The 24864-nt window shown below is 43.1% G+C and overlaps 1 protein-coding gene across 1 annotated transcript in view; it reads left to right on the forward strand.

Annotated features, from left to right (window-relative positions):
- The window catches only part of SORCS3 (sortilin related VPS10 domain containing receptor 3), a 575161-nt gene that overhangs the window by 233706 nt on the left and 316591 nt on the right, over positions 1-24864 (forward strand). Inside the window, exon 3 of the mRNA XM_063102487.1 lies at positions 19553-19652. Within this exon, the coding sequence (XP_062958557.1) occupies positions 19553-19652 (100 nt within the window). The remainder of the gene's footprint in view (positions 1-19552; positions 19653-24864) is intronic.

Consider the following 24864-nt stretch of genomic DNA (forward strand, 5'->3'; position numbering starts at 1 on the left):
GCCAAGGCCATTGAATTAAACAGGCAATTTCCTCTCACTTTGTCTCTCTGTAAATTTCCCAACCATATGGTATGATGAGAGTTCTTAGATTATAAATAAACAACACTGCTCATAAATCTCAGGGTTTTTGTTTTTCCCTCCAATGGGAATAAATAGAAACCATAGATTTGTAGCTTCAGAAAAGTGTGTTGGAGAAGAAGATAATGTCTCTCTTTATATATGAGTATAAATATTTTCCTCCATTTCTCCTTATGCGGAGTCCCCTTTTTACTGGGAGTCATCTATCTGGCTACATTCCTTTTATTTTTTATTGCTCCCATTCTCCAACCCAGAGGTAAACTGTTGCTTTAGGCAACAGGATTATAGCCACATGGGCCTGGCCAGATTGCACAGGCCAGATGGGTTTGGTGCGTTTTCCCCCTGCTGGAGATGTCAGTTTGCCTCTTTGAAGGACACATGCTTCCTCTCTGGTCTTGTGGCAAAAGAAGTGAGGTGGTGGAACCTTCCCTTCCCCTCTGGAAGAAGCCCAGTGTGGGTATTGGGCATGGAGGAATTGGACTGCTCAGCCCATTAGGCAAGCTGCAGTTTGGCCACCCTTAAATGCAGATCTTCGAAGCCATGAAGAATCATGACATTTGGTAGCACTTTTGTTTGATTTACTGTCACTAAAGCCCCAGTGAATCAGGTGGGCATGCCAGACACCAAGAACAAATGCTAGGATAGGGCCTTGGGACTGGGATGGTTGAGTTAAAGGGTATCCAAAGAAGGCTGCAGCTCAAAGTGTGAGTGCCGATTTTGGTCTAACAGGAAAGCTGAGTATTGGTGCTGCTAGGTCAGTAGGAGCAGCTGTGTGATCCAAGAGGTAATGGGAGCCTCGTAGGGCTGATGTGAGTGACAGAGGCTGAAGGCAAGGATCAGCAGACTGACCCACAGGCCAAATCTAGACTCCTTCCTGCTTACAAACTGCCAATGAGCTAAGAACAGTTTTCCTATTTTTAAATGGTTGAAAAAAAAAATCAGAAGGATGCTATAATGTAATAACCTTAAAAATAAGATGAATTCAATGTTTAGTGTCCATAAATGAAGTTTTATTGGAATTCAGCCATACTCATTTGATTACATATTGTCTATGGCTGCTTTTGTGCTACAGTGACAGAGTTGAGTAGCTGTGACAGAGACCATATGTCCCATACAACTGAAATATTTGCTATCTGTCCCTGTACAGAAAAAGTTTACTGTCCTCTGGTCTAGGGAAACAGGAATTATGAATGGAATCGCAGAGAGCAAGTTCAGGGGAAGCTATGGGTTTACGACTAGGTTCTGAACTCTAGAATGTTGTGCTCACTCTGCTGGGTGCTGCTTATACAATGAGGTTGCTTAGGGGTTGGCCAGTTCATTTACTGTGCAGAACTGAGCCAAGCACCCCTCCCTGAGGATGTCAAAGCGCCTCCAGCTTTGTTGGGCTTTGGGAGTTGGGGATTTACTCTTTCAGACAGAGTTTGTCCTAGAGGTAGAAGTCTGTGGATCTATCATATTTCATCCCATCCTATGTCCCTATCCTCATACAATACAATTACACAATAAAGTAATTCACACGAGGGGATTTAACATTTAATACCTTTCCCAAGATTTTCCCTTTTCTGATGATGATCTCAAGGAATATGTATTGCTTAACCCAAAGGAATGAATATCTAAACATGGAATTTTTGATACTGATCGACTGTTGGGAAACATTTTTGAGATGGGAGACTTCTTACATTGCAGCACACCCAGCCATTAAGAACAATTCTACTAAAATATATAAGAAGCTTTAGAAGGCAGTTTATAGATAGTTGAAGTTATCAATGTACTTTTCTTTAAGGACAAGATAGTTTTCACACTGAAAAACTGTGTTTTTATGCAATATTTTCTTTGGTACTCTTCTCCTACATTGAACTTAATGACTTTCTCACCAATTTATAGTTTGGTAAATAAGGAATGATAGAGTAATTTTAGAGGTCAGTTACAGGAGCTAGAGATAAAATTCTATTTCATATTTCCCTTGTGAGTGCAGAACATAGTCTTCCTTGCAGGTGAAACAATTGTTGGGCGATCCTGGGAATGTGTTGCTTTGAGCAAGTCCTGCTCTGGTCCCTGTACGTTGAATGGGTTTCCTGGGATAGTACCACTCATGCCTGTGAGCCAGGATTTGCCAGCACACACTCAGATATCTGCAGCCCATACTGACTTCTCATACTCACTTAGCCCAGATCATTTACTCTACTGGAGGTGGAAACAGAGGCTTGAATCTCCTTGGTTACACATCTATTCCTTAGCACCACTGAGAGGCTGACATAGGGTTGGGCTGTGGCAGCTTCTATTTAGCGCATCTAGTCTGCCTGTCTCTGTGAAGTGTTTTCTGAGAGCCAGTGTGGTTTCTGGAGAAGAACATGAGTTCTGCAGTCAAGGAAACCTGGTTTCAAACACCCACTCTTCAGCTTACCAGATAAGTAAATTTTAGCAAATAAACTGCTCTCTCGGAGCCTAGTTTCTTTATTTGAAATATTGGGATAAAGTAAAATATATTTGTTAATATAAAATACCCAACACATGGTTTGTTTATTTCCTTTTGATGTGATATTCTGACCATCTAGACTTGCAGTGTCAGGCAAGTCATGAGCATTGCAAATGAATGAATAGTAGGGACTCAGCAAATCATAGTTCATTTCTTTTGGAGGCTGGAATATGTTTCTGGTGTCTGAAATTAGCTCAGAATCTCCTTGGGGGCAAGAAGTCATTAGCTGCTCTGTCTTTTAGGTGTAAGACAAAAAAAATCCTAATTTCAAAATTATGGAACCTCAACATTTTGTTCCTGTGGCAGATGCTGAGTAGCTATTCACTAAACCTGTTTCTTCATCCAGGGCACACAATTAGACTGCATTTGTCAGCCTTCGTTCATTTAGTGTAGCTATATGACTGAAATTTGGCCCATGGAAAGAGGCTAAAAGTGAGAGATGCCACCTCTATACTTGGCCAAAACACTTCCACATTGTTCTTCATGCTCACTCATTTTCCTATCCACAGTACAGTTGAGAATTCCTAAGATATAGAGGAGAGCAGAAGCCAGAGAAAAAGGAGCCTGGGTCCCTGAATCACTGCATGGATTTGCCCCCACCTCGCTGCTGGTGCACATGGGACTATGTGAGTGAGAAACACTCTGACATAATTTCAATTCACTGAAATGTGGGTGCTTGTCATTGCAGTTATATACCTCAATGCACGCAATCTCTGAACTGCATATTCTCCTCTCCTACTCCACAGTTCACTTTGTTCTCTCGCCAGAATGTCTGTTTACTATTCCAAAGATATGCTGTGTTTTTCTAGCATCTAGAGTAGCACCCTTCACACCATAGGCACTCAATAAATATCTGTTGATTGATTTCTGGGTCAAAGAATGAAACAGCTGCTTCCTATAAAATGTAAGCATGTTTTATGCTAGACAGACCTGATATTTCAGAGGAAAAATGCATTTGAGTGTGATTTTCTACTACGGGATTTAGCATACAGTTCTTAAGCAGAGAGTTCAGCTTATCTAGCACATTAAAAGCAACAGATTTACACACACCCCTTTCAGGGGGATTTCTGCCATAGAAAAGAGGAATCTAGCCATATAGAGTTCTTGACAGTTTAGAGTAGCATTGCAGATAGGCCCCATCTAGAAGAGAGGTTCCAGGGCAGGGATATGTGAGCTAGCAATGAATGTCAGGAGCCCAAAGAAATGGAGCATCCATGCCAGGTTTTCCCATCCATATTCAAGTGCTTAATTTAGAAGCAGACTAACTTTTCCCATTTTTAGAAAACCTCACTTACATTTTCTTTCATGCTCTTGCACCTCTGATGAATTGCATGGCCAATGTTGATAACCCAGAAAACGACAACCGCTTAGCTTTCTGCTGCTTCCACAAAGTAGGTCAGGAAATGGAGGAAAAGTGAATTACACTCCTGTACAGAGGTTATACAGGGGCAGAGAACTGTAGTTGCCCAAATTTGTTTTCTTTTATCCATCGGATATCTTGGACATCCTTATGCTAACATTCATGATAGGAATGGAAGTCATATGTTGAGTTTTATGTGCCTAGCCTTAGGCTAACATTCCCTCCACCCATACCTCAGTTGCTGTGAGTGCTGTGACCTTCTCCAGAGGTCACCACTTTCCTACATCTAGAATGGCCAAGAACTGGCTGATGTGAGTCATAAAAACTGGGCCACCTTGCATTACATTGGGACAGTATGTGGTGAGGTGTATGCACCAGAGCCTCCCTGGGGGTCAGGCTTTACATGAAACCATGTCCTGTCTGCTGTTCCTTCCCCATCTTGCCTCCCTCTCTCCCTTTAGGTCTTGCCTGAGAGCAGTCCCTCAATACTTCCTGAGTTCCAAATCCCAGACTCAGGCTCTTATTCTAGGGACTCCAGCCTAGAATGTTTTTCTTTTTCCTCCAAGTCAATTTATAATCTGCTACAGAGATGTTGGCTGCCTTCTTATTTCTGGCAATGGTAACACTATTTCTTAGGTGTTGAAGCTTAGCGTCTTTAAGTTGTCTTTACTTGTTCCTTCCCCTTCATCTCTGCCCACGTCCAGTAAACAGATTATGCTTCTCGTCTCTGTCCCTCTTTCATCTCTTACAAGCTACCATCATCCAGACCAGTGAGATGGATTCCTGACAAGTCTTTCTATCTCTGGAGGATGTGTTTCACCAAGTCTCATATTCATCACCAACAGTTTAGTCTTTCCAAACAGGCTTCAGGTTCCTACCCTATTTAAGAACTTTGGGGCCCTCATTTCTTATAAAAGTTCAAGCTGTTTAGTAGGTATTCAAGAGATCTTAACTTATCCCCTGTTGTGCCTGTGTAAGAGCATTTCATTTGGGACTAGCCAATATCCTTAGTTAACTTCTGAAAATGGTTGCATTTTTCAAGACCCAAGCCTTTGAACATGCTTTTTCTTCCTTGCTCTCAATATTTAGTCTTTTCTTTAAGTCACACCTTCTCTATCTCTGGGTTTTTCCTTTTCTCTGAGCTTCTCCATCACTAGTAAATGTTGTCCCTGTCTACATTCTTGTCACCATCACCATCACCATCATTATCATATTAATAACAGCCATCATTTATTAAGAGCCTGTAATGTGCTCTGGTAATGAATGCTTTACTTGCATTTCTTGTTTGGAGGTTCTAGCAGGGGAGCGCAGCTACTCGTATACCTTTGACCGAAGAACGGTCCTCTCCTCTAGCGGGGAAGGTCGTCCTCTTCGACCGAGCACGCAGCTTCGGGAGGGACGCACATGGAGCAGTGAGGGAGGAAGGGGACACCCGCCTAGCCAGCCAGATCAGCCGAATCAACCCTGGCGATCAATGGGGTGACAGATGTTGCAGCCAGATCGCCCTCACATCCTTTACTTGCATTTCTTCATTGAGTTCTTAAATAACCCTTGTGGTACTTAGTTTAGATAGTTTTGCCCATTTTATAGATGAGAAAACTGAAGACCAAAGAGGTTAAATGACCGGTCTAAGATCACACAGCTTGCAAGGGGTGGAGCCAGCCTTAAGATCATGTTTCTGACTTCAAAGCTTGTGTACTTAGCCACTCTGCTAGTCTGTTGCATTTGGTTTAACTGCTTTCTACTCATTTATTCCTTATTTGTTTATTTATTTATTAAAAATAGCGATTGAGTTCCTGCAATGTGCCAGGGAATGTGCACTAGGGACTGAGTAGGGTCCTTGTCCTCACAGAGTTTTGTCTAACAGTGTTCTTGAGCTCCTTTCCTAATCATCATCCCCCTCCCCAAGCCTCTCGCTCACCTCCAGTTTCTCCAGGAGAGGACTACATCAAAATTTCACTGATGTGCTGTATCATCTTGCCCACCATTTCCTGGCAGTCCGTGTATTGGATTTAAAATGACGTATTTCAGCCCTTGGCCTTCAGGACTTACTCATGTCCTTCTTTCTAGTTATTTATGGAGAGATGGTCTTGTCTCTCCAAGACCGTGTGACTCTTTCTGACAGTATTCCATTGATGCTAGATTAGGTGATCCATAGGCTGGCAGACCTTTGGCCAACTGAATGCTTATTCCAGAGACATTGCTCTAGCTTAGGCAGTTTTAGCAGGATCTCAATGGCCTCTCAGTGGTGACAGATCTGCATCCTTGGAGCATAGATCTGCATTTTGGAAGCAGCCAGAAGCCATTTGGAGCTCGGTCAGATGCACAGAATGTTCAGCATGGCAGGGACTTTTGAGATCATTGATTCCAATCTTTTCATTTTATGAGGGAGAGTAATAAAACCGTGAAGCATTGTTTTTGGTTGAAAATAAGGAGTGTCTGTAGCAACGAGACTCTGGAAAACCCAATAAACCAGAAATTATGGGGTTTGCTGAATGCTTGAGTTTGAGCCTCCAGAGACAGTCGATAGGATCATGTTACTACAGCCAGTCCTGGTGTTTGTTAACTGGCTGAGAGACGCTCTGTTCCTGATGGGGCTCTGGCTCCTCTCAGCATCTTGGCTTGCACACTTGAGCACTACCTTTCCCCAGGGAGCAAGCCATCTCAGGAAAGGTGCTGATTTCCAGTGACTCCAAGAGAACATGGACTTGAGGAATGTCTGTGTATGTTGAGGGGAGAGAGCTGTGGGGGACTGGCTCCCAGAACCACGGCCTCTGCAAGCTCTCCCATGGGTTGGCAGTGAATGTTTTTGGTATAAACGACTGTCTTCTCTTTCCGGTTATACTTTTGGCCTGGACTTCTGCAGCCTCTACGTTCCAAGGACTGCAGATCCAGGTGTCTGGGATAAATTATTTTTTTGTTCAATAGTCAGATTGCTCAGATTGTAGGAAGTACCTGTCTTCATTTTGTGAAGTCATTCTTGTTCTCCAGAGGGGAAATAGGAAATGGTGGTAAGACAGCTGTAGGAAGGATGAATGCGTATCAAGGAACTAAGCTTATTGTCACACTCTGCTTTGTGTAGATTTTCTCATGAGTCCTCCTAGCAACCCTGCCTGGTGGCAGTTACTATGGTCATGTTAGAGATGGGGAAACTGAGGCCCAGAAAGGTTAGGCAATGTTCCTGGTGTCATATTGCTAGTAAGTGGGAGAGGGATTCTAACCCAATTTTGACTCCATATACACTCCTTTATTTTTATTTTATTTTATTTTTTTGTCTTTTTGTGACCTGTAAGGGGATCGCAACCCTTGGCTTGGTGTCAGCCGCACCGCGCTCAGCCAGTGAGTGCACTGGCCATTCCTATATAGGATCCAAACCCGCGGCAGGAGCGCTGCTGCACTCCCAAGTGCCGCACTCTCCCGAGTGCGCCACCGGGCCGGCCCTACACTCCTTTATAATACCTAGAATGCCTCCTAGTAGGAAATGCCCATAGAGATCCCCTGAACACGTGAGTCAGTGAAACCCTGTGATACTCTGTGAAGCAGATGCTCCATTACCACTGTTTAAATAATTGGCCAAGCATTGAAGTAAAACACATGGGATTTGGAAACAGATGACCTGGGTTCAAGTTCCAGGATTGCCATTTGCTCAGTCACTTTGCTTCTCTGAGTCTCTATTTCCTCATTTTTATGACAGAGATAAAATACTTATGTCAAAGGGTCATTTTGGGAATCAAATGAAATATTTCAAGAAAAAGTGTTTTGTATAAAGTGCTATGCAAATGTTAGTTACTTAAATGCCACAGTGATTTAGGGTTGCAGTCTTCCAAGAAATCAATTACTGAGACCAAGTATGTGCCAAAGTCTTGATCCCTGACCTCAAGAAGCTTATAGTTTTGGTGAGGACAAGAGACTATGAAAATCAGAGAGGATTGGCTAAATGGTGCTGCAGGGATATAAAAGCAATAGAAAATCAGAAATAGGAAAGATCACCGGAGGGCAGAGAAGATGAGAAGACTTTACATAGGAGGCTGGAGTTGAACTTTAAAGGGTCTCATGAAGAAGGATGTTTGAAGTGAGAGGAGATTTGCAAGAAGTACATAGAGTTTAATTAAAAAAAAAAAAAGCTCTTTGTAAGTTGCAGTCCTCTTGAGCCCTGGTAGGTGTTTGATGTAGAGCAGCAGTTCTCAAAGTGGTCCAGGGACCCCTGGAAGTCTCCATGATCCATTTCAGAGGACTAATTGTCAAAACTATTTTCTAATAATAACAAAATGTTATTTGCCTTTTTTACTCTCACTTTCTTATGAGTGTACAGTGGAGTTTTCTAGAACCTACATGACATACATGATATAACAGATTGAATGCAGAAACAGATATGAGAATCCAATTGTCTTCTATTAAGCCAGATTTAAAGACCTTTGCAAAAAAACAAAAAAACAATGCCAGTCTTTTCACTAAATTGTTTTTGCTTTGGAAACTATAGTTTTTGAAAAAATAAAATCATGTTATTTATGTTAACATGTAATAAGGTTATTGTTATTTTAAAGTGAATTAATAAATATAAAATTTTCTCAGATGTAACTTCTATCTTTTATAAGAATGAGGGAGTCCTGAGCTGTAAAAGTTTGAGAACCAACCACTGTTAAAGGTATGGTATTATGGTGTGAAGACACAGTAAAAGTGTCACCGATTTTCATAATGCTTTGGCACCAAAGTGTATGTGTCTTTGGTATCTTAGAACATCCAGGAACTTCAAATTGTTAATGTCCAGTGTTGACAAGTATGCAGTGAAACTGCTACATTTATACATTGTTAGTGGAAGAGTAGATTAATCAGAGTATTTTTGAAGGGCAGTTTATAACAATAACCTTAATGATAATCTTTACCCTTTGAATTAGAGATTGCAATTACACTAATCTATTCCAAGGAAACAAACAAAAAAACAACAAAGATTTATGTGCAAAAATATGCATTAAAGTTATTTAATATAAGAATGTAGCCAGAAACTGACCAACTGACCAGAGAAGATAGTTAAAGTAAATTATGACACATTCATACACTGGAATGTTGTAAGGCTTTAAAAAAAAAAAAAATTGACAACCACATGGGCAAATGCTTGCAGTATTATGTTAACTGAAAAAGCAGAACTCAAACTATTTACACAGGATGACCCCAAATTTTGTAAACACACACTGATTGGAGAAAAAAACATACCAAAATGTTTATGAGTTTTTCTCTGTATGGTGTGGCTATAGTTGATGTCTATGTTGCACATTATTCTTCTCTATATCTTGAGATATTTCAACATAAATTTTCAGTACTTTGATCTTTTAAAATGATGCTAGGGTGTGATATGTTTTTAATCCAAGGCTGTGGGAATTATCTACTGAGCCAGCCCATGGTACCTGGGTCCAGGTAAGTGCTGCTTCATATTTCAGATGGGGCATTTCTCTATGGGCCACAGTGATGGTTTAAAGAATACTTTATAACTTGAGAATAAATCAGACTTCTAGCTAATTTCTTTTTCTTGCTTAGCCTTTCAAATGAAAGCTTAAAAAATAACTGGGATTTTTTTTCATGCCACACAGCTTTGGTCTATTGTCAAGAGCATTTGGAGTGTAGAATGTAGGGTCCAAACAGGGCAGTTGTTTAAACAATGTTGTGCAGCTGACACAGTACAGGGAGCACAGTCATCACTCAACAATCCTTTTAAAGGAACAGATAAATGAAACTTCAGATTTCTGGGCCCCTAAGGAGATGGGGTGACTATGAAATTAGAGCCTCCAAAAGGGAAGCTGCTATTTACTCCTTGGTATCTGAGAATTTCCTCTGTTTCGCTCCTGGGTTGGGAGAGGTCAGGTATTGGAAGTCTTCTTTCTCCCCTGGATGGTCAGTAGGATGCCTGATAGAACTAGCCCGGCATGAAGGAACATCTCTTGCTCTCACAGCAGAACATTTCACAGTCAGAAGGGAATCTGGATGTGACGATTTCTGTCCCTGGAATGCATTTTCTGTTTGAGTATCTACCTGCATGGCATTGTTCAGCATGTTTTAGGGGTTAAAAGAGACATCCAGGATAGTCCCTTGACCTCAGGGAACTTATTCTGTCTGGAGAAGAAAATTAAATAATGGCATAAAACAATGGCAGAAAAGAAAAGAGGTATGTTCCCAGACAGCAGGAAAAGTGCTCCCCGAAAGTGACACAATGCTGAGTGACAGGAAACCAGAGGTAGGAGAGAAGAGAGGATTCACGGAGGATAACAGCAACAAAAGGAGATGGCCTTTTCTCTCCAGGGCTGACTGCTCTGGAGAAGGAGAGATTCATGTTAATTGATAAGATAATTAATGAAAGCACGGAGGCATTGCGCTTATCACCGAGAAGGAAAAGATTTAAAAATTAATGGAACACAAATTTTGGGTTCTTGAGGTGAGGAGTTGGTCTGAAGGCTCTGCATCTGATCACGTTAGGCAGCTGCACGAGCTGTTCTGGAGGTTTCTGGATGTGCACAGACAGTTGCACACGATCGTCACGTCTGCTCCCCAGACAGAGATGCTTTGCTAAACCTGTCTGGAGCCTTCTAGTGCAGGCCTCATTATTTTTTTTCCCCAGGAAAACTTGGTGAAAACAGTTGAGTACGTTTTCCCTAGACTTTAATTTGGAAGTGTGGGTCACCTGCTGGAGGCTGTCTTTGATTATGTGCAGCGATCCCTCCATCTTCCCATGTGCCTTTTGGTGGCTTACACTGATAGGGTGGAAATGAGATGGCCTTAGCCTGTCCACTGGGGGTTACATAACTACAACGCAGCTACTGTTTGCCCAGAAACATGTGGGACAATTTCTGCTCCAGTGATGACATTATTGATCTATCCTGGGGTCTTCCAATAACTGACAGTGAAATGAACTCCCTGATATTGGGGCTATTTAATCTTCTCAAAAATCCGAGGAAGGCAAAATTTGTACTCCCATTGAGCACATATGAAACATGAGACTTACGAAATTAGCCTGAGGTTCCACAGGCTAGATTTGAAACCAAATCTGCTTCACTCTGAAATGAATCCTCTTATGATTATGTTGGTCTGCCTTTTTGAATGCAACTGCCTATCTGTAATAGGGTTTCCTTACAGACGTGTTAATTAACTGATTTGCATGGTGACTGCTCAGTAACAATCACTTTATTGCTATGATTTTTAACTACATGAGTGATATGTAGATACATTTTTGTTTTCAAGCATTTCAGCATTACAAATAAACTCAAGTTCCTATAGCCACTCCACCCCACCCCAGTTCCCTACCTAAAGGCACCTTCTATTACCAGTTATTTGTATTTACCTCTAGATTTTTTTATTTGCATTTGTGTACACACTTATAAACTTAATGGCAATATATTGTTGTGTCATGTCTGGATACACTGTGTGTGTGTTTAATATATTATTATTTAGTAGGCTTTTCATTTGGTAGTATGTGTTGGAGACTTTTCTAGGTTAATAATCTTGATATCTACCTTATTATTTAATGATGCTATATAGTATATGTGTGTGTGTGTGTGTGCAATACACTGTATATTTTTTAGCCTTTTTCCTGCTGACCGTCATTCCATTATTTTCATATGAACAAAGCTGTAGTGAATTATAGGATGTCACATTTTCTTAAGGGCCTGCTTTTGCTTTTTTTTTTTTTTTCCCTTTGGAAGGCTTTTTTCCTTCCCCTATCTGTATGATACAAGCAGGGCTTTTGGCTAGTAGGTTGGGACTTTTTGGCATTTTGAATCCTAAATACAACAACCCAACAACCTTATTATCTGAATTGCAGTTCTTCAGTGAGAGATAATAGTTCACACGGGAGAGATAGAGCAAGGGTCTGAATGTGTCTCCAAGCCCACACACCTCAACCTCTGTCCTGGAAGAGATGTGTCCTGGGATGGCTCTGCTGCTGCTGCTGAGTCTACATTTGATCCGATGTGAACCATAATCCTGTAGGATTCCTGTCTCCAGAATCAGCTCACCTCCCATTTTCTACATTTAGGACCCCCATGATGGCTCTTATTCACATAGTTGGGGGAGGAGGAGATAGAGATGACTTAATTATCCTGCATCATTTTCGCCTCCCTTTGTGAGTCTGGACAATGTGGCCCATGAGTCAGATAAGGAGAGAGGCCACGGAGCCCTGTGAGCTTCTGCCTTGGTGCTAACCTGCCTGTGGCTTCTGTAGCAGAGGGTGGGTCCATTATCCTTTTGAAGAATGAAGCTATTTAAATCACTTGCATTTGGCTTGAGGTCTGAAATTAGTCATCTGGCTGGTTATTTGTGGTCAGGCTAGGCTTCTGCCTTCTGCTCTTGCAAAGATACAAATCAATGTGGCTTTGGGCACTGGCCCTAAGATGAGGATTGGAACAGGCCAGAGGGGAGCATCAATGGTTTTCCATCACAGAGACTCTCTGGGCAGCCTTGGGCTGGAGCTGTGCTGTGGAAACCCTGACCTTGACCTTGGAATGGGCTGTGGTTTACCACATACTGGAGTCCCTAATTGCCTATAGGCTTTGGTTGTTGATATCCTCAGTGTATCTCAGTGGAATGCATGCAGTGGATAGCTAGTGGGTGCTTCCCAAGGCCTGCCACTTTGAAGCATGCTTCTGTCTTTTGATTCCCCAGGCAGCTTGGCTCTATTGTACTTTCATGGTGACAATTAGAAGTGGTAGCCAGAGATTCTTTAATAGTTTATTGGGCATCCATCCATGTACCTCACCCCCTATTAAATGTAAGGAGTATAAATAAAGGAGAAGAAAACAAGGTGATTGCCCTTGAGGATAATACAGCATGGGGTGTTCATAAAAGTGGCAGCCATAAGCACTTATGGAGCAAGGCTTTTATCAGATGCCAGGTTAGGTATCCTACTACTCTTCACTGCTTCTGCACAACAACCACTCTAGTGTCTGAGCTGAGGTTCAGAGACTTGAAGAGCTCAAACAGCCAGTTTTGGCTCTGAGTCCAGTTGTCTTTGCACTACCTCTGTCTTCCTGTTGTCTCTACTTAGGGCTGTGCTCTGCACTTTCAGAGATTATAAAAACATTTCATTTGTAATTGTTCTTTGAAGGAGCTTTTAGCAATTGCTAAAAAGAGCAAAAGCACATATGCGTATTCAGAGAATAAATAGGGAACTCCTAGGCGTGGTTGAGATGAACGCAGAGGAGAGTGTGGGCTGGAGTTGTATGTAGGCGAAGTCTCAGTGCAATTAGCACTGGAGCTAGGAGTCAAAAAAGAGAAAATTGGGACAACTGCCAGCCATGAGAGTGGGAAATGGGAGGTAAAGTGGGCAGAACACGAAGGCCTTGAATGCTAGGCAGGGGCAGCCATGGGACTGATGGGGCAGCTGGGCAGGGAAGGAGGAGTGAGGGCACCTGGGGTCCTGGCAGGATGCTTGGGAAGTTATCTTAGAAACAGAAGCAGGGTGGGAGCCTGACTGGGGGTGGGATAGAGGTAGAGGCTGATGTTGTGATCATCTGGAGTCCTGGCCACCATATCACACACCTCCCACTTGTGCAAGTAGAGTTTCACTGTAACACAGCCACACCCATCATTTCATGTGCTGTGTTGGCTTGTTTTAAGCTATAAAAGGGCAGGGTTGAGGAACTGTGGAAGAGGTCCACAAAACCTAAAATTATTTACTATTTGTCCCTTTTACAGAAAAATAATTGGCTAACCTGAGCCAGAGCTACTAATATATGGCCGGAAAGTGGAAGCAAAGCCCAGTGCCTGGTATACGGCAGGTGTCATAACTGATTGGTATATATTAAGACATGAGTAAAACAAAGCAAAATGGAAGTTGCTAACAGGAAAAGGGACTATCACAACTGTGGTTGCTTGCTGCTTTTAGATTATATCACGTAGAAGGGAGTCCACTAAGAAGATGAGAGGCTGAGAAGAGACTCAAGGGGTAAAGATTCCTAAGTTTGGCAAGGCTCAGGGGCAGGAGGAGGAGATGCAGGGGAGAGGGTTGGAGAGCGGTGGTGGTAGACAAGGAGGAGGTGCTGACTGGATCAGGGGAGCATTGTCCCACCCAATCCAGAACACCTGGTGGCCGTGAGAACTGGCAGTGTGTCTTCCAGAGCCCTCTCACCTCTGGCAGAGATGTGACACTGGGGATGGGGATGTTGAGTGGCAGCTCAGCTCTATAGGGAGGCTGACTTGGCTTCACTGGCTGAAAGTTTTCCTTTTCTGTTTCTTTACTTTTAAAATAGCAGCCCATATGCTTGTTGCCACCAGCTTTTCCCGCAAAAGTTTTCTGGAGGAGCAGGAGCTTGCTGGGTGGATGAGAAGTATACCATATTCACACCTCAGCTGTTAAAATTGTCATTGAGAGAGTGGCTCTGGGGGAACAGCCAGGTGTGTGGCACGTCAGGCTGGGGTGGTCCTCCCAGCACGTAGCAATTTACACTTCACCCTTCTGGGCACCTATCAGGGTGAAGTGAAAGCTCAGTGAATAGTGGAAAGGGCTCAAACTAGGGGTCACGGTGCTGGCCAAGTCGGCCCACGTCCAGGAGTTTGAAGAGGGAGGACATCCAGTCTGCCAGTCAACATCAGCTTCCTGGAGAATAGTGTGAGTGATTGGAAGCTGGCAGACCCAGCCAGACAATGAGCAGGTCCAAGGGCAGGTGGTGGAGCCAGGGAAGAGTGTCTCTTGGGAGGGACAACCTCCTCGAGGAAAATGTTGACAATAACCAGTAAAGTAGAGGCTATGCATAGAGTATGACCCAGTAAGTCCACATGAAGATGTCTCTCCAGAAAAACTTTTTTTAACAAATTCACAAGAAACCATGTAAAAGAATGCTCATTGTAACCTCGCTTATAATGGCAAGTTAAGAAAAAAATACTTCGTGGTTGAAAAGATAGACAATGGTTTATTCATAAGCTGAAATGCAACAAAGCAGTTCAAATGAATGAATTATGGCTAGGTGTGTCAACATGGATACATTCAGAAACTGAACGTTGGGTGAAATAAGCAAGCTGCAGAACATATATCCTATGTGATAACCTTTATGTAAATGTAAAAGCACTCACAAAGGTTATATGTTTATGAACACAAGCACTTGTTAAATCTGGTAGTGGCCATATGATTGACATCTCAGCGTTTTTGCATGCTGGGAGTAAATCATAAATAAAAGAAAGAACAGTAGAGAAGGACACACACATGTGCTCACACACACACACATAGAGTAGGGGAATGGAGTTGGAGGAACTCAAGCCAGGGCACAGCAGCCAGAGCCCTGTGGCTGCACATTAACCGGGTGCACTGAGCAATTCAGTGGCAGGCCTGTGACGGTGCTCAGTGTACACGAGTTATGATTCCAGCATTTTCAACGTTTCAGTTTTATGAACTAGTGTCAAGATTTGGGAAGCTAGCTTTGAAATCAGTGAGATGAGCCCATTTCCTTCAAGTGACTGCACCAACAGACGTCTGCAGTCACAAGGAAGTGGGTGGTTTGCTTTCTTGTAAGAGCAAGTTCTGCTGGCACAGCTGTCTCTGGCAAAACCCCTCTGCCATTTGCCCCTCACCCCAGGCCAAGACCCACAGAAGGCTGTGGTCAAGGCAGTGTGAGGTGGCTGTGCTGGGAAGGGGAGTCGAGGACTCCTGTGGTTCTGCAGGCTCACCGGCACCTTCAGGTGTCTTCCATGAGCAAGACTTGTTTCCATCAGACCAAATGAGCAGAAGCATCCAGAGGCATGGAAGAAGTGGAAATACAGGGTGTCCTTTGTTGGAAAGTCCCTACTCTCTAGCAGCCACTTTTGGAAAATAACAAAGTCAGCGTAGATCTGTCATGCGCCTTGCAAGATGAGAGCTCATGTGTGGTACTAAGCACACTGCCTTTGATGAGGGTTGTTTGGATTCTGGAAGGAAGTTTGTTGTGACATCGTTCATGAAGGGAGCCCCGAGAACTTAGCTCTTATATGGTCTTTGCTATAGATAGTGTGAGAAAAGTTGCTAGCTAGAAACGGCTTAGCACTGTGTTGGTGGGATAATAAAATCTAAGGTCCAGAAGGGGCCTTATGATTATCTGAGTTAAACCTCTCATGTTAATGATTTAGTGGGGCTTGGCAAAGATTCTCTCCCTGACCAAACTCTAGTCAGGCTCCTCTAAGCTCTTTTTAAACTAGGCCCCATCCTCGGGCAAGTTCTCAAGAGCCCAGTTTTAGCAAGAATCTTGCTAAGTCGGTTTAGGTAGGATGCCCTAGACTTGATACCTGGTCAAAGTCCTCATCCTTCACTGTCCCCCAGGTTTTATCTGATCACCCTGGCCTGCATCCTGCAAAAGTCCTATTAGGCCAGTTTAGCAAAGAATTACCCTATCCTCTTAGTAATTTTCCAACCACTGCCCCTTACCCTGCTCCTTGGCTATAACTTCTCAGTTTTTCTTGCTGTATTTGGAGTTGAGCCCCATCTTTCTCCCCTACTACAAAACCTCATTGTAATAGTCCCTATAGCTATCACAGAAGTCCTGAATAAAGTCTGTCTTACTGTTTTAACAAGTGTCAGAATAATCTTTTCTTTAGCAAGCCTAGAGAAGTGACTTTTCCAGAGTAACACTTTGAGTACATGTTACAATCAGTTCTAGAGTCTAGATTTCCAGACTCCACATTCCATGTTCTTTCCCCACACATGCTGGGTTTATGCCCTCAAGTGTAGAATTAAGAAGTAATTTGTTCTATAAAATGTTTTATTTGGTTTAATAAACGTATGCAAATGACAGCTTCTAGAGATCATGGTCTGTCTGCCTTGGGTAGCATAGTTGCTCAGGGTTATTGGTAATTTAACCTTAATTCTAGTATAAGTTAATTACAGATCCTTCCCTGGCACTAGACATTGCTAGATTGTGCCAGTCTGTATCACATGTGCCAGCAAGCAATCTGTCAAGTGTGTTTTCTAGGTGTGGCTGTGTGTTGAGTTGCCACTAGACTTTAGCAGTTGGTTAAAAACTTATGAGTAGGTTTGGGCAAGCTCATCCCATACATTCATTCACTCTCCCAAAGAAAGACAAAGTAAAACAATACAAAAAACCTATACACTCAGCACTTGCTTTGTATCAGGCATGGTGCAAGGCATTGGGGTTGTTATATGAAACAGTTCTTGTCCTCAGGGAGTGACAGTCAAGGAAGAGGTCCCAGAATAAAGATAGTATAGTCAAAACAATAGGATAAATGCTAGAATATAAATGTGTTCAAGGTGGTATGGGAACACAAAGGAAACCAATTAATTTCCCCCTGGGAAAGTTGGAAGAAGGGTGATATTGAAGCTGGATGGTGGAAATTGGAGAGAAATTTACCAAGTAGAAGAAACGGGATGAATAGGTAAATGGCTAAAAGTGGGAGCAGTCAGGGAGGTGGAAGCTAGATTTTATAGGACCAAGCTTGGGAGATGCAGCTTGACCGTGTGCAGGCAGTGTGAAATTACTGCCAACGAGTGAGGTGGACAGATCTGGGTGGTTGAAATATGACCTGATAATAGCATGGAGGGTGCGTTGGGTGAGAAGACTGGAAGAAAAGCATCTACTTGGGAGACCCTGACAAAAATGATGACACATGAGCCACAGTAGTGGTGTGAGGATGTAAAAGAGACTAGGGATCTAAGTTATTTAGGAGATAGAATCATTAAGACTTGGAGACTGAGCTGCGTTTCAAAGATGAAGGCACAGAGAAAGGTTGAGTGTGATTCCCAGAGCTTCTGTGCTTGAGGTAGACAGCTTTTTGGGAGGCTGATCATGAAAGTTAGCATAACTCATGACCATGTGGAGCCAGTAAACTGGAGAGGGATTTGAAATACCGATGTTTGTTATTCAGTGAATGTTCAGAGTGTACAAAGGCCTTGTTCTGTATGTTTTGGGAAAGGAGAAATGAATGAATGCCTTTTTATTTTATTATTATTTTTTAACATTTCAGTATACCTGCATCTTGTTAGGAGGTTTCCCGTGTGTTATATTTTTGCGCCCTTACAAATGCCTTGTGAGATTAAGTTATCCCCAATTTTCAGGTAAGAAACCTGAGTCTCCAGAAGGTTAAGTAACTTGCGCATGGTCATGGAACCAGAGCCTGCAAATCTAAGAATGAAACAAGGTTTTCTAAACCCAAAGTTCGTGTTTTTTCCTCTTACAATAGTGTTCTGCAAAGTTTCTTGTCCTTAGGAGGAGCTTACATTGTGGTTAGGGAAACAAAACATAAAAAAATTATGACATTATCAAAAGGTTATTAATCATGGCACTATCAAAGGGTTAGAAAAGAGGTGTGTACAATATGCCTTGGGCACATAGGATTGGGGACATTTCTTCTGGTGCAGAGGATAGAGGAGAAGTGTTTGGGAGAGGGCTAAGAAGCTTAACAGAGGAGGTAAGGATGGGTATTTAAGCTGGGCCCAGGGACAAGGAGTTTGCCAGGTTGGGTGGGGGTGGGGATGACTCTTAAAGGTCATCACATAGTTTTGCTACTAGGCTTCTAAAGCTGAGCTGTGGGCCAGAGCAGGACCAGATTAGAGTTAGAAGGTGGATAAAGGTTTAGAGAAAAGGGTCAGTTGGTTACGAGGGCATCAGGATGCCAAAGTCAAGAGGAGATCTTGAGCCAAAGCCAGGAACTGAGACAGAGACAGAATGCAGGTACCCATAAAGACAGCTGACCGCAGAGAAAATAACTAGACCTCTGTGCCCTTCTGACACCTGAGTTGGAGACGTTTCTTGAGTCTAGCCAAGGAGGATGATGACAGAAAGAGGAGGTGGGAACCTGATATTACTAGTGGCCTGAAAAAAGAGGAAGGTTTTGGGGGACAAGGGGTTGGGGCTATGTGGAACGTGGCAGGGAGGCTGGCTGCTGAAGCCCACTGTTTGGCACCCTGTCTCTCACCTCCACCATGGAAGGGAAGGACAGAGAGGAGGAACCAGTGGGTTGGCCTGCCTTTGTTCCTGAGCCTTTACTTCTGGTTTTGGCATAAGGCCAGTCTGCTAGAAATTAGGCCCAAAGGAGGAGCAGGTGGTCAGCAGGATCATTGGAATGATGGGCTCCTTGAACTGGAAGCAGTTCCATGTCATCGGCTTTCCACCTGGACACACCCACACTGTTGCTGCTTCATCATCCAGTCTCTGCCTGGTGTGGCTTCCTTTGGCCATTGGACCCCCATGGTCTTGGGCACTTTCTTCCCTCCTGACAGTCCCATTGCTTCAGGCACAATGGCGTGGGTGTGAAGTTGGTTGCACCCTCTGATCTCCAGAGACAGTCTGACCACTCTCCCTGTGGCCTCCATGCACAGTTCCCAAGCAGAGGGCTCTCTGGAGGGCATCGTGTCCCTTCACAGCAGCATACAGAGTGACAGAAAGACCGTCCTCAGCAGCTCCTTTCACCGCACAACTTCACAAAAAGCAAAAAGTAGGTCTCTGAGAAAGGCCAAGAGTAAAGGGGAGCGAGCTTGGGTAGTATGCAGATGGGATAGTCTGATTGCTCTCCTGCAATTAACGGGACTTTCTATTTCTGAAGGATACTTTTAAGCACTCATGTGATTTGGGATTAAAGATGCAGGTGGGTCAGGGGAGGGCCTGCCTCCCCTTGAAACATAGTCGCCCATTTGGTAAAACAATCTCTCCCTTTCCCTTTTTCTCTCTTACCTGCAGGTCAACGGATTATGGCACCACCTATGAAAAGCTGAATGACAAAGTGGGTTTGAAGACTGTCCTCAGTTACCTCTATGTCAATCCCACCAACAAAAGGAAGGTCAGTAGGTCCTGAGCATTCTTGCTGGATGGCAGGACTGCTTAAGGTGAAGAGTTAAGAAAAACCCAATAGCCATGGAATCACTTATGGACTGCCTGGTTTATATGCTAGCAAACTCACCCATACTTTCTGTAATTCTAACAACAGCATTGACAGTAATAATAATACTAATAGTAGCAGCAAGATCATCACCAGTAAAACTATGTAATACATAAAATGTTATTCTGTGCAGCGGTTCATGCTAAGTGCTTTACATGTCTTATCTCGTTTATCCTCATAATGAATCTATGGGGTAAAAATTATTATTGTCCCCATTTTATAGGTGAAGAAACTGAATCAGCGAGATTAGTAATTTCTGGCCTGAATCAGATAGGCTAGTCACAGATTTAGAAATTGAGCATGGGTCTGTTTGATTCCAGAACTGAGTCTTCCTATAACCTCCCTCTTGCTATTTTCTGAGAACCCCATATTCACCCCCTTATTCACAGGGAGTCCATTTCTGCTAAGGTAAGGAAAGGCAGCTCCTAGATTCTTCAACTTGATACTGAGCTGCTGCTGAGGCAGAGGAGGGCAGACCCGGCTCCACTGGCTGCTCAGCTTCTCTGTCTCTCCTATTGACTTGGCAGTCAAGATGAAATCATACAAGGTAAAACCTTGGTCATGGAGACGCACTGGGACGAGGTGGTCTGGATTCCGTGGAACAGTGGATGGATTTAGAAAATAAGTACTGTACAATGGGTTGGCTTTGGGGAGATATGATCTTTCCCCAGATAGAAAAACACTGTGGTTTAGAAACTTAGGCAGGCCTGGTTCAAATAAACACACCAATACAACTACACAGGAGGTCATTTCAGTATTTCCAAAAGGCTAGAAAAAAATGGCACCTCCAAGCTCTCCCCTTGCAATCTGATTTACACTCCCCAAAGCAAACCCTTCTTTGATCAAGGTATGCTTGGAAGTGAGCTTCAGCCCATGTGCAGATGTCTTTGATTTCTGATTTCAACGAGGTACAGTCCAAGCTGTGGTGGAGAATGATGATTGTTGGTGCTGCTCAAAGCAGAGCAGCTTTGACTCAAACCCTTAGCATCATAACATGCAGCCCCACCCCTCTCCTCAGTTCCACCTTCGGTGTCCCCAAATACCCAGCAAAAGGATGAAACAGAATTGCTGCCTCTTGTCTCTGTGCTGGTGATTGACAGCCAAAAATCCAGCCAGCTCCAGGGCTTCCCAGACCCTTAGACTATGTCCACCAGCCAAGTGCTAAAGCCTTGATAATCAGGATGGCTATTTAGGTGCCTGTTCCTAGTTTTAGCTGAGCAGTTTCTCTCTCTCTCTCTTTTTTTGTCCCAAAGTATTGTCACTTTCACATTATTTGGTATTATTGTTATTTGAGTTATTGGGTGTTAGAACTGGAAGGGATCATAGATTTCATAAGCAGTTATTCACAGTTTTTGGACAGCAATACTTTTGCAAATGTGATTCAAGTTCTGGACCTCCTCTCTAGAAACATGCCTATATTACAAATATCTTTGAAGGGTTTGTGAACTTCTCAAATGTGACCAGTTGACCCCAGATGCCTGTGGATTAAGAATCATTCATCTATTTCAACAGCCTCATTTTACAGATGAGAAAACTGAAGCCAAGCAAGCCCACATACCCAGCTAGAGAAAGGAGCCAGGTCTGTTCGCATCAGCCCGTCCTTTGTACCTTTTCCTCCTACACAGCCCCAGCCTAGGGGTTCACATGGTGTCATGATTTTGAATTAAAGCCTAGTGCTGTGTCTATAATGGGCACAGGGTAAAAGTCGATGAGTCGACTCAATGACGATCTATATAAAATCTTCCTCTGCCCTCTCCCTTCGTTGAGAAGGAATCCGAGGCCCGCAGAGCACACATGCCCACCCAGGTCACTCAGCTGGTTAGTAGCTGCCTTGGCAACTGGTCTCATGATTCCTAGTTCGGTGCTGCTTCCATCCCCTATGAGTGACTTGGGGTCAAATGGAATCACAGCAGGTGGATGTACTTTGAGAGAAGCAGGAACTGGGTATTTGGCACCTGAAAGGTGCCCTGCAGTACTGATTTCTGACCTAGATCTGAACCACAACAGGATTAATCATATTTTCATGGAGATGATCCAACAGGCATCTTTGTGAGGATTTTCCTAAGTGGTGTATGAAGGGCTGTACCTGTTTCATCATTTTGGTATTGATCCATCTTGCATGTTTCCTGTTGGAAATGATTGTAATGCTGTCTCTTTTGGTCTTTCTATTCCTGACTGTTTGAATTCTTCTCAGTGCAATGTAAAAGTTCTTAGAAGTGAGGGAGACAAAGGGCAGGTTAAGGCAGATGCTGGGGGTTGGAAGCAACATAAAGCTGGGATTTGAACATCACTGCCATAGAAATCCCACCTCTGTTTGTCCTTCCCAGAGGTGACGTCCAGGCCATGGGCTGTCTGGAGCAATTTCTCCCAGGAATTATTGCCCAGTAAACAGAAGGTAGGTCGATTTTGTTTGACTTCTCTGTGAAACATCACCCAAAAACCTTCCATCTAAGAGGCACTGCCACCCAGACAGTTAAAAGCACAGTCATTTTCTTCACTTGGATCAGGGAAAGACAAACAACAGGCCAATGCCATGGTTTCATTTTATTAAGTGCTTTTGATTCTACTGAGCCTCTGGATGTCGACGATGCACACATTCTACATGATGACGTTCTCCTAACCAGAATATTTGGCGTAGTAGAACTCACTTTACTCCAGCCACTTAGGCAAAATGACAGTTTGATATAAATGAAAATACTCTTATAAATTTCTCCATTAGTTTAGAGCTCTGGGTCTTTGTGACCTTGTAACACACACACACACACACTTTTTTATTTTTTATTTTTTAAATATTTTTTAGTTTCCTTCTTAAATAAGTCTTGATGTCTAAACTTGTGGTCATCTGGATTCTCATCCCAGCTTGTGTTACCCAAGATTCTTTTGATTCTCTCGATACCCAAATCATCTGTAGCTCCCCATGTTCATTGCCAGCTAATGGCAGTAGTCTCCAGCAGATTTTTCAGTTAATCCTGTGGAACCACTTGCTTTTCACCTAATGAGTTATTTACTTAACAGATGGCTGCTGCTTTCCTTGGAGGCTCCGAATACATGATGATTTGCCTCTGGCAAAACAGTAAACTGTGCTTGTATTTACATTGTTGTTCCCTAAGCTGGTTGTTCATTTTTAAACACTTTTTTTGACAAGGTAGAATCTCTAAATATAGATAGTTAAGCCCTTAAGTTGGAAGCAGAGGTGTTAACATATGTATGGTTTCCTTCTTCTGGTAATAATCTTGGTATTAACTGAGCACATACTATACTAAGCTCCCCTTTAGGAGTTTTATCTACATGATCTCTAATCCTCCCATCCACTTTAGAAGCAGGCAAGATAAGATAATAGACTCTTGTAAATTACCCCAAGGCTGTGTTACTGTAAATGTTGGATCTGCAACAGCCTTCCCAATGGGCTAATTTTGGGGACAAATTAGGATACCTTCAGCAATGCTGGGCTCACTAAGGGAAGTTGGAATTTGGTCTAGTAGTATTGTCTTTCTCACAAGCCGTGAGCAGGGTGTGATCATTTTATCCAGTGGGTATCATAATTCCTTGTCTAAAGTACTGATATGAAATGCTCAGCGCTTCTCCAGTTGAAGTCGTCCTAGACTGTCCTGTAGTGTGGTGGCATCAGCATTATTTTAATGACCTTGATTTGCCCTGACTTTATTTGATGTGAATTCTGCATCTTTGGCTGTTTGCCTTTCTCAGGCCATTGGCTAATTAGCTCATCATTTGGGTTTAAGCCCAACTTCCCTTAGGGAGCCCAGCATTGCTGAATGTATCTGAGGCTGGACCTTGGAAGATGATGAGCAGTGTATTGGTTCTGGAAGCAGAAGAGTAGGTTTTCTTCCCAAGGAGGGGCTCCACCATGGTGGGGGCTGCTGAGCTCCAGTTCACAGCTTCTCTTTCACCTTGCAAGCAATAAACTTCCCTTGATCTCCAGAACTTATTACTTTCAGTTGATTCTTGTCCTCAGGCCCATGCAGACAAGTACCAAGGTCAAGTCTGCATTTAGAAGTACTTTGTACAAATAGGCTGAGGACTGGTGCCTCAACCAGAGAGGGGCTTGGCCCCTGTGGGGAAGTCTATCTGAGAATGAATTTTTGAGTGAACAGAGAAATTCGGGCATGTTGTGGTCTAATTGCTCTGGTTTAAAAGTGGCTGTCACCTGCAGCTTTGGAGACAGTGTGTTGGAAATGGCAGAGAGCAAATACAGGTCTGACTACCAGAGAATGAACAAATCTCTACAGAATGGAGGTGTGTGTGCCTCTGTGTTTGTGGGGGGGGAGGGGGAAGTGTCAGGTCTAACATCAGAGCTTCTAATAAGTTCTAGGTACTGGGCTAAGTTCATTACCACACTCTATATTAAGTTTCATGGTTAATCCCCTGAGCCTAGTAGTTTTATCCCCATTTGACAGGTGAGGAAACTGAGGCTCAAGCAGGTGGGCAATTTGGTTTTTGTAAAATAGATAGTAAGAGGGGGTCCAGGGTCCCTAGTCACCTCTATATGACTATATGGATTGACTACCACGGCGACAGGTATAAAGACCAGGTGAGTGGCAGTCATCACTCTATTAGTAGTAACCCTGGTGCCTGAGGTTTTCTGCTCATCAGTGTTAGAGGATTAGCAGTTTCCTGGAAGAGGAGGGGAGTGTTAGATCCTCCATTCCTAATTGATTTACCAGTGAGAATGATAATTACTTCCAGACCCCCTACAGAAATACAGGGGGAATTACCGGTCAGATTTCCCCAATGAGCAAGCCGCCTCTGTCAAGCTGTTAAAGAGGCATTGTGTGTGTGGTTGGATGCTGGTTATACCTGTGTCATTCTCTTGATATGTTCTCTCAAACACCCTGGAAAGCCTGTAAACAAAACACAGCTCAGAATCTTAAAATATTGGACTGTGGCTTTCCAAGATTCTTGGAGGGTCAGGAAAGGAAAGCGGTAACATAGTACACTTTCAATTCACAGATATTAAAGTCTCATACATTGAAGCAAAGAAAAAAAAACATGGAAAGTAATTTTAGACTATTAAGCAATCTTTTAAAAGTCTAGCTCTGGGTAAAGCATTTTGAAGGGGAGGTTCCTGCTTTCAGAAATGTGCAATCTACCTGGG

Source organism: Cynocephalus volans, chromosome 7 (genome assembly GCF_027409185.1).
Source record: "Cynocephalus volans isolate mCynVol1 chromosome 7, mCynVol1.pri, whole genome shotgun sequence".
In the NCBI taxonomy this organism is placed as follows: Eukaryota; Metazoa; Chordata; class Mammalia; order Dermoptera; family Cynocephalidae; genus Cynocephalus; species Cynocephalus volans.